This window comes from Monopterus albus, unplaced genomic scaffold (assembly GCF_001952655.1).
Source record: "Monopterus albus unplaced genomic scaffold, M_albus_1.0 scaffold12.1, whole genome shotgun sequence".
Taxonomy (NCBI): domain Eukaryota; kingdom Metazoa; phylum Chordata; class Actinopteri; order Synbranchiformes; family Synbranchidae; genus Monopterus; species Monopterus albus.
In genome coordinates this window covers 3,426,445-3,435,607 of record NW_018127892.1, presented here as the reverse complement: position 1 = coordinate 3,435,607, position 9,163 = coordinate 3,426,445, and the positions used below count along the sequence as shown (strand labels likewise).

Genomic DNA, 9,163 nt, shown 5'->3' with positions numbered 1-9,163 from the left:
AGACACATTTCCTTAACCTTGCACATGGACACTGTCCAGAATAATATTCATGAGCTCCAGAAGTGTTCTGCTGTAACGCCTCTCTCCATGTCTCTTCATGTGCATTGACAGTACCCTGGCACTAAACTCTCCTTTGCCATAATCATTTCACTGAGGTGCACAACAAAATAATGATATCACCATTCATTGTTTCCTGGAAGCTCAAATAAGCAGATAGTCACACAGTCACCAGAGGCATCATCACCACCAGCATCATCCCCCCAGGACCTTCACTCCTGCATAACCACTGCATGAAGCTCACAAATGTTCTCTGATCGACAATGTGTCTCTTCCACAGGGTGGCAGAGTTGAAGGGCAGGTTATCTGTCCCTGAAACTGGAATAAAACAGACCATATCTGGTAAATGAGATCATACCAACTGATCTAACAGGCCACCAAAGAAACTTGAATGAGACTCATAAAAAGTGAGAATTTGCAGATGATATATTCATTTTTGGTTATTTAAGTCTTCAAGATGCGACTGCATTCATGCTCAGTTGTTATAAATGCAGTTATAAATAACTGAAATATTTAAATGAACACCTTAAAAATTCACAAAATCAATTTGATGATTGAGAAACCTGGAAGGGAGTGAACTCCAATGGTGCTTTGTTATTGGACTTCTGTGCTACTCATGGATTGTTTATAACAAACACCACGTTTGAGCATAGGGTTGGTCATAAGTGTACTTGGTACCAGAACACTTTAGGCTTTAGATTGATGATTGACTTTGTTGTTGTATCATCGGATCTAAGGCTGCATGTCTTGGACACTCGGGTAAAGACAGGAGCAGAGCTGTCAAATGATCACTCTCCTGGTAGTGAGCTGGATCAGTTGGAGGGGGAGGCTGCTGGACAGACCTGGCGAACTCAAACGGGGAGGCTGCTGGACAGACCTGGCAAACTCAAACATGTAGTGAGGGAGCACTGGGAACGACTGGCTGAAGGCCTTCTGGAAGAATTACTCGTACTTCCCAGGGTATGCTGGGGACATGGAATCTGAATGGGCCATGTTCAAATTCTCCATTGTAGAGGCAGCTATTCTGAATTGTGGCCAGAAGGTCACTGGTGGCTGCTGGTGGACACCAATGGTGAAGGAAGGCTGAAGAAGGAGGCCTACAGGGCTTGGTTCACTCAGGGGTCTTGCGAACAGCTGATGGGCACTGGCAGGCCAAAAGAACTGCAGCTCAGATGGTTGCGGACGCAAAAACTTGGGTGTGGGAGACGTTTGGTGAGGTTATGGAGAAGAACTTTTGGTTAGCCTCAAGGAAGTTCTACCAAACCATCTGGTGACTCAAAGGGAAAGCAGGGCTTGACCCAGATTGTGTTTGGCAGGAAAGGAGAACTGGGAGATTGTTGGGCGGTGGAAGGAGCTCTTTGAGGAACCCCTGAACCTGTCTAACATGTCCCCCAAGGAGGAGGAAGAGGTGGAAGACTCTGGGAAAACATCACTCATATCTCTGGCAGAGGTCACTGAAGTAGTCAAAAAGCTCCTCAGTGGCAAGGTACCAGGAATAGATGATATTCACCCTGACATGCTGAAGGCTCCAGACACAGTTGGGCTGTCTTGGTTGACATGCCTCTCAGTGTCGCATGGAGGATGGGGGCAGTGCCTGTGGACTGGCAGATTAGGGTGGTGGTTCCTATTTTTAAAAGAGGGGACCCGACCCCAGACAAGCAAATGATAATGGAATGCAATAGAATAAAAGTTTGCTGCATTCCCACAGAAGATGCAGTAATGCTGTTTTGGTAGCCCACATGTTGGACAATTGTTCTTCATGCACACCATTTAAACAAATGAGAATGTGTAGTACGTAAACAATGGAGAATTATCCTAATTTAAAGGGGTAACCTTTTGTCTGTTCACCATGATGCGTACTGTTGAGCATAAAGTATACTAGTGTTAATTTGCAAACACCAGCAGCTTGCATTCATGTAAGCGTTACTGTAAAAGTGACAATGATCTGTTCTCTATTCATAGATGAACTGCTCTCCTGCAATACAGTATGCACTGAAGGCAATCTGCAGTGACCCAAGCTGTAAAAGCTGGCTTTTAGAAAGGGTCAAGAGCCAGTCGCGATGCACGGCTAATTTTACCTTGTTGCGTAGAGACTGCAATCCAGGTGACACATCAACCAATGGCAGGAAGCCAACACTAGACAGGCATCAAGGCTGCTGAGGCTGATGGATGGAAGCATAAAACCATCACTTGCTAAAATCATAAATCACATTTACTGTGGGGTGCAGCTCTTTGTGCTTGCCAACTTCCTTATGATGTCAGCAGTGCATTATCATATCCAACCAGGAACCTGTGTTAAATGGGTGGGAGATTCAAGTGGCCAACGTTCCATCTCTGTAAACCTAATATACATACAAAATCTGAATATTTATAGTCCCATTTATGGAGCAGAGTTCAAATACTGAAAGCTTTGGCAGTTTTTCCAATTGAATTTTATTTAAAGTAATCCTTTTTATGACATACATGTTTTGCAACCCTTCATCAGAAGTTATATGACGGCAAATGTAACTCCTGTTAAAGCAATTACAACAGAACATACATTCATCACATGAACATGCACAATGGAAGTGCATGTTGACAGATACAAATTACTTTGGGCTCCAACAATCACAACGTACAACCAGGAATATGTCGAGTTGTGACCATCCTTAAAATAAATGAAGGATTCTCAATGAGACAAGATAAAAATACTCCCCCCAGTGTATACATAGTCACAAACACACCAAAAATGTTCATAAATCTATTTCTTCTGCTGGAGAAAACCCAATACACATATTTCCATTGATAATTACGCAGTAAATTTAGAGGGAAAAAAAAATCATAGCTGTGATACAGCAAAAAAAAACAAAAAAAAACTGGCCATGTAATCCTCAGACTAAGATTTTGTTTTCACTGTCACTACAGACTGTACTCAAAAATTGATCAAACAAAACCCTGCATCTTTGTACAAAAGAAAAATCAATTATGGTAAGAAAATAATAGTACAGTAAATATATATTCATATTTATAATTTTCTAACTGTATTTACAACAGAGTGAATGATGCCATGGACCAAGGTGATGGATATCCTTTAGTGTTTTCTCTTGATTTGGTCTAAAAAGCAGAATGCTGTCCTTTGCTACTGATGAAACGACCGAGGGCGGGGAAACAACCAAAAGCCTGACAGAATCACAGTCAGCCCTTTGCGCTCTCGTGAACCACTGAAATGTCCCAAGTTGAGCGCAGAGTCTGCTCTTTTCAGACAGTGATAAGCTGCCACTCCTGTTAAAACAAAGTGTCCCATAAATATTGTCACCACCAAGAACAGGAAAACGGCTGTGCTCCTCAGTCCATGTGATCCAACAAGTTCTACAAGGTGTCTCCAAGCTCCTTTCTCTCAGAGCACCAGTGTTTTTTTGTAGCTTCATCTCTGGGAATGTGGGGACGAGTCCAACCCCATGAGGCAGGGAGTGGAGGAAGTGTCAATGTTTGTCTGAATGGAGAGGAGGTATCAGCGTTTCTTTATAGCTGTACCAGTGGAGTGGGGAGGGAACTTTGGCAGGCAGGGCTCCTCAGCTCCAGCATCGTGGGAAAAGACAGAGTCCTCGCCGGAGGAGCAGGTCGAGCTGCGGGTATTTGGGGAATATGGGTCCATAGGCACTGAGAGCTCCAAATACTCCTATAGAGACAAGGAAGAAAAGAAAAACCATCACTTCAACTCCAAAAACAGTCATTTCTGCTTCTTCCTTGTATGATAAAGAGAGAAGGCCTGACCTGGTTTGATGTCATGGTCAGGGAGCGATCCAGGTCCTCAACCAGCTGCTTGAAAGTGGGTCTCTGAGAAGGCACAGCATGCCAGCAGTCCCTCATCATCATGTACCTAAAGAGATTCCATATCAAGCAGTCTAGATGATCTTGCCTATAATATCTGAGCATTCATTCCTAAAAAGCTAGGTGGAGGGTGATGGTGGAAAAAACAAAACTGAATGTTCCGTTCAGAGCTCACTCAACCTTTGAGCAATTCATTTTATTGGTCGTCAACAAACAATGGTAGGGCTCATTATTATGTTGCTAAGCACCTGGAATGCTTCTGATACACAAAAACATAGGCAATGTAAATATTAATAGCAACTGTTCAAGTCACGCTTGAGACAACAGTGACTGAGCTTTGCCTTGAATTAAAATGTTCCTTTTATATGTTCAGAATTAGTGTGCACAGGCTACATACATTTATACAAACTGAATGTTGGTAATTTTTATGACTAGTTTCAAAGATCTTTTCAAAAACATATGGACTATGCCACATCAGTCAGTAACCGTCCCATTTGTTTTATTAGATAAAGAAATGCTGGAAAAGAGATATTAGAAGTTCAGTCACAGAATCTGAGGAACGTGCAACGTTTTAGTTTTACAGTAGGTGTGTCTTGTTCCCTTACAGTTCATGAGTGCATGTTGAGGGCTTGTCCATTCGGTGACCTTCCTTGAGCAGCTTGAACAGCTCTTCCACTGGGACACCTGGATACGGAGACCCTCCCAAGGTGAAGATCTCCCAGAGCAGCACCCCAAAGGACCAGCTGCAGACAGAAATAGACCAATGTGTGTAGATTTCTTACACAACAACAAAAAAAAGTCTTCCTCACATTACGTATAATCACCTTTATTGGCCAAGTATGTTACACACAAGAAATTTGTTTCCGGTACAGAACCGAAGGCAGCCATCTGTGGCGCCAACTCAACCGATGGCTCTAACCATCGGGGACAACAGGGGGGATTCAGTGTCTTGCCCAAGGATACTTTGACACATGGACTGGAGAAACCGAGATTCGAACCTTCAACCTTCTGGTTGGGAAACGACTGCTCTACCCACCGCACCACTGTCGCCTCCCCAAGACTAAAGTGGAAAAGTAACAACACCTGATACTTACACATCACTTTGGTGTGTGTATATACGGTCGAACAGAGCCTCGGGAGCCATCCATTTGACTGGTAGACGACCCTGTGGGAAAGATGCGAATGGTATGGACATCTACAGTATGGTCTCATATTTGAGAATAAACCAGTGATAAGAGCGCTCACATTGGTGGTCTTCTTATAGTAATCAATGTGGTGGATATCTCTTGCCAGGCCAAAGTCAGCTATTTTCATCACGTTGTCCTCCGTTACCAAAACATTGCGAGCGGCAAGATCTCTGTGGATGCACTGCACAAATTAAAATAGACATTACTAGAACTGATCCAAGGAATCATCACAGCCTGATCTCTCAAAAATATTTCTTAAATCATACATTTTTTCATAGGGACGTGTTGCTCTGATTTACTCTGTACACATTTAATAAGAAAGGCTGTATTTTAATGGCTACCTTTTTGGAAGACAAATACTCCATGCCTCGGGCAACTTGGTAAGCACAGGACACCAGGTCTTTTATAGATACGTTCTCCACGGGAACCTGGTCCGGGTTGTAACAGTACTCCATCCCTGGTGGCCGGCGAGCTCGCAAATACTCCCGCAAGTTACCCTTGGATGCATATTCTACTATCACATACAGAGGACCTGGAAACAATAAGAAAAATAATAATTTCACTATAAAATGCCGTGTTACACTCCAAACTGAGATGTTAGTTTTTCAGTCAACAGTAATAATGGCAGCACCAAGGGAACGCTAACAGGGGAAACTAACACTAAGTGCATTTACTGCACATCAGAAGATACTTGTTGGAGAAATGAAATTCTTGCCCTGATGTGTTGCAGGGGTGAAGATGACAAGGAATAGATATCTTTCATTTTGAAAAAAAATGTGATTTCAACCCAGCCTGTTTTAATTCAAGGGTTATAGGCAGCTAAAGGTACAGAACCTGCTCTTACTGGCAGACAAACACTTCAAGATTAACTGTTAAATGCTAACTCAAGATGCATTTTAAAATAGAAAGAACAAAAAGTTTTCTATTTCCCTGTGATGTTCACCACGGGGTCATCAGAGGTTAGATTGCCATTAGTTGTCGGTCAGACACGATTAGAGAAAAATGGCAGCAGCTCTGTTCAATTCGACAAACTGCAAGCTTCAAGCTGGTGTCAGAATCATTTATTTATGCTGCTCTACATCTCTCAAAGTAAGATTCACAGCAACAACAGGGGGACAACAGGGTGTGTGGGGGCCTCAACAGGCCAGGGCAGGTCTGTCTGGTCATACCATCCTGTGTGCAGGCTCCCAGCAGATTAATGATGTTCTTGTGTTTCCCAATGATCTTCATCATCTCCATCTCTGAAATCAGGTCTGACAAGTCTTTCTCTGTGGCGTCAGCTGGAGGCGAAGGGAAATAAATCACATTAGGGTAATTGGTCGATGTTCTGTCAGTGAAAAAGGCCCAAAAAAGCCTCGCATCGCAGTAAGTACTCTGCACAAGACACCAACACGGCAGTTCTTGCAGAGTTAAGCTGGTGTTTGTTTTGGAGAATGCTCCATGGCGAAAGGCACTTAAAGTATAAGACAAAGGCTGCATCCTCACTCCTCTGTGTAGTTTAATGAACACCATTTTCTATGGGATGTCAAGGGTTCTCATAAATGTTTACTCTGCTCCATTTACACAGTGGCTAGGATCCAATGGCAGATGTCTTGTGGGTTCTGTTCATTGCAGCTTTTCTGTCAGAAATTCTCTCATTCCTGGAGCCTGGACTAGAGGCTTCAGTTAAATCTATTACTTTCCTCTCTGACTTCTTCCTACAGATCTCATTAGTTTTAGTGCCCAACAATCCAAATCTACTGTAAAGCCCATGTAACTGAAAACTTTAAAAAGAGCAACTACTGTAACTTACACTTCAACATTTTAACAGCAACCTTCGAAACGCGGTTTGGCTTCTCTTTGTCGAGACCCAGAGCCTCTCCCATCATCACCTGTCCAAAGCAACCTTCACCCAGCGGCTTCCCAAGAACAAGTCTACAAAGGGGAGAAGACAGTTATTTATAGTGCATACTTTTAACTTAAAATCTGTGTGAGTAAAAAAGGTTGGCCTTTGATTTTAAGCTTCAAATTGAACAGTAGTTAGAATTTTAAATCCAGATTAAGTTGAGCTAAATTTATACACCTAAATTTATTTTCACACTATTCATGCACAACAGCATGTCACCAGTCGCTTTTAGACACTTTGTACTGGGGCTGGTTCACAAAAGACTGAAAATTTCAGACCAGTAACTTTCCTTTCAGAAGGTCACTTTTCTACTATCTAGTCTGCTGTTGCCCTGTTAAAAGGTTTTGTCCAGGATGTACCTGTCCCGGGAAAACTCCCAGCGGGGATCCTGGGGCAGTTCATACTCGGACACCCCTGACAGCATTGGAGAGCCACTGGAAGAGAGGCGGGGAGGACGAACCAGCATCACTCCAGAGTGGATGGAGGAGCTTGAATCCACAGACACCTGAGGTAAAGAAGACTGACATTACTCCCCTCATAGTGGAACAGACATCAGTAGAGAAGCTTATTTAATCAACAGTGACCAGAAGAAAACAAAGACTATAGAGAAGTTGCTGAATTCTCTAAATAAGCCCATCTAAAAACCACCTAAACCACTCAGGCATACCATGCCCATGGAGTCCAAGTACTCCTTGACTATTTACCTGATGCACAAGACATTAAAGATCTACAAACTTTAAAAGGTCTATGAATGCATGCTTGCTTTATAATAGCATCAAGATAAACTGCTGTGACAATATTTGTACAGATGAGTAAGATAAGTCAAATACAGTCTAAAGCTTTGATGATAATCTGAAATGTCAAAAAGAAAAAATAAGAAGGTATAAATATTCCAAACCCCCTATCTACTTTCTGTTACCTGTCTGCGCAGGGGGATGCTTTTGGCCAGCTTGTGGACGGCCAGCTGACTATTAAAGTCACTCTTCTTTGAGGACTTACGAATCTTGAAGATAACTGTGATGGCAATCATGACAGCAATGATAAAGAAGCCCACACAGTAGATGACCACCTCCATGTACTTGTGGCTGGCTGAAGAGTAGTCTGGGACAGCTAGATGGAGAGTGGATGCAGGGTAACAGGGGTGGGGTCAGCTGTCAGGAATGAACTAAATGTACATATAAATACAAGTACACAGTAAAACAATAAAGGTCCACCCAAACACACACACACACACACACACACGCGCGCGCCATGTCTAAGAGCCAGAACCTTTGACACAGACATATACAGGACACAAACATCCTGAGCACAGGGTTTCACTTTACATTCTGCCAAACACTCTATAGGCCAAAACTGGGGAAATAGTTCCTACAAACCCAAATTCTGTTATACAAGCCAACAGTGTTTGATTCATACTAAGCAATAGATATACAGTATATGAGTAACAGTGTGCAAAGGATCCGACTTTTATACAGCGTCAAAAGTTCACACGTTTCAATAACTGCATAGCATTTCTACTTCAAACAGACCAATTCACATTTCATGTCTAAATACAAGTCTAAGAATAGCATACCCCAAAGCATGAGCTCATTGTAGTAGTGTTGATATGTTCAATTCATACTCCTTTTCTCATGTTCTTCTAAAACTGTTTGTTGGTGCTGGTTATAAAAGCTACATAATTATGTGCTAACACTTTACAAGGAAACTGCTGAAGTCAGAACTTGTTTTTTTCCTCCCATTCAGTGAAAACACCAACTTTTGTTCATACAGTACCAATACAAGGGACGTAATGGATTGCATACTTTAGTGAAAAAGACAGTTTAGGGCATACCTTGGCTTGGGATGTGGCACCGGGCACAGGAGCTAGATCTCACAAATACCAGCACTGATGGAGTTTTTGGTTCAAACAAAAGCCTACCTATGGCATTAATTCCTGTTAGTGCACTTTGTTTACATCTTTATTCTTGAAATGTCCACACAAACGCAAATTACAGGAGGCTGGTTGATGAGTTTGTGGAGTGGTCTGGACAGAATCATTTGCTGCTTAACCTGGACAAGACCAAAGAGATGGTAATTGACTTCAGGAGGAAGGGAACTGCTCCACAGCCCCTCTCCATTTTGGGGAGGGATGTGGAGATGGTGCAGGAGTACAAATACTTGGGTGTGACTATCGACAACTGTCTGAATTGGAAAACAAACAGCACATCTGTGTATAAGAAGGCCC

The 9,163-nt window shown here is 42.6% G+C and overlaps 1 protein-coding gene across 6 annotated transcripts in view; it reads right to left on the bottom strand.

Annotated features, from left to right (window-relative positions):
• Positions 1 to 2,470: 2,470 nt before the first annotated feature.
• The window catches only part of fgfr1a (fibroblast growth factor receptor 1a), a 32,249-nt gene continuing 25,556 nt past the window's right edge, over positions 2,471 to 9,163 (bottom strand). For 3 of the 6 annotated variants that reach the window (XM_020590446.1, XM_020590448.1, XM_020590447.1), the window contains 10 exons: positions 7,853 to 8,049; positions 7,299 to 7,444; positions 6,847 to 6,968; positions 6,224 to 6,334; positions 5,396 to 5,586; positions 5,113 to 5,235; positions 4,962 to 5,032; positions 4,473 to 4,610; positions 3,811 to 3,916; positions 2,471 to 3,715 (listed from right to left, as the gene is read on the bottom strand). In XM_020590446.1, the coding sequence (XP_020446102.1) occupies positions 3,548 to 3,715; positions 3,811 to 3,916; positions 4,473 to 4,610; positions 4,962 to 5,032; positions 5,113 to 5,235; positions 5,396 to 5,586; positions 6,224 to 6,334; positions 6,847 to 6,968; positions 7,299 to 7,444; positions 7,853 to 8,049 (1,373 nt within the window). In that variant the 3' untranslated portion in view covers positions 2,471 to 3,547. Of the gene's footprint in view, positions 3,716 to 3,810; positions 3,917 to 4,472; positions 4,611 to 4,957; positions 5,033 to 5,112; positions 5,236 to 5,395; positions 5,587 to 6,223; positions 6,335 to 6,846; positions 6,969 to 7,298; positions 7,445 to 7,852; positions 8,050 to 9,163 lie in introns of those variants that run through there. The other 3 variants (XM_020590451.1, XM_020590449.1, XM_020590450.1) reach the window with 2 other exon arrangements.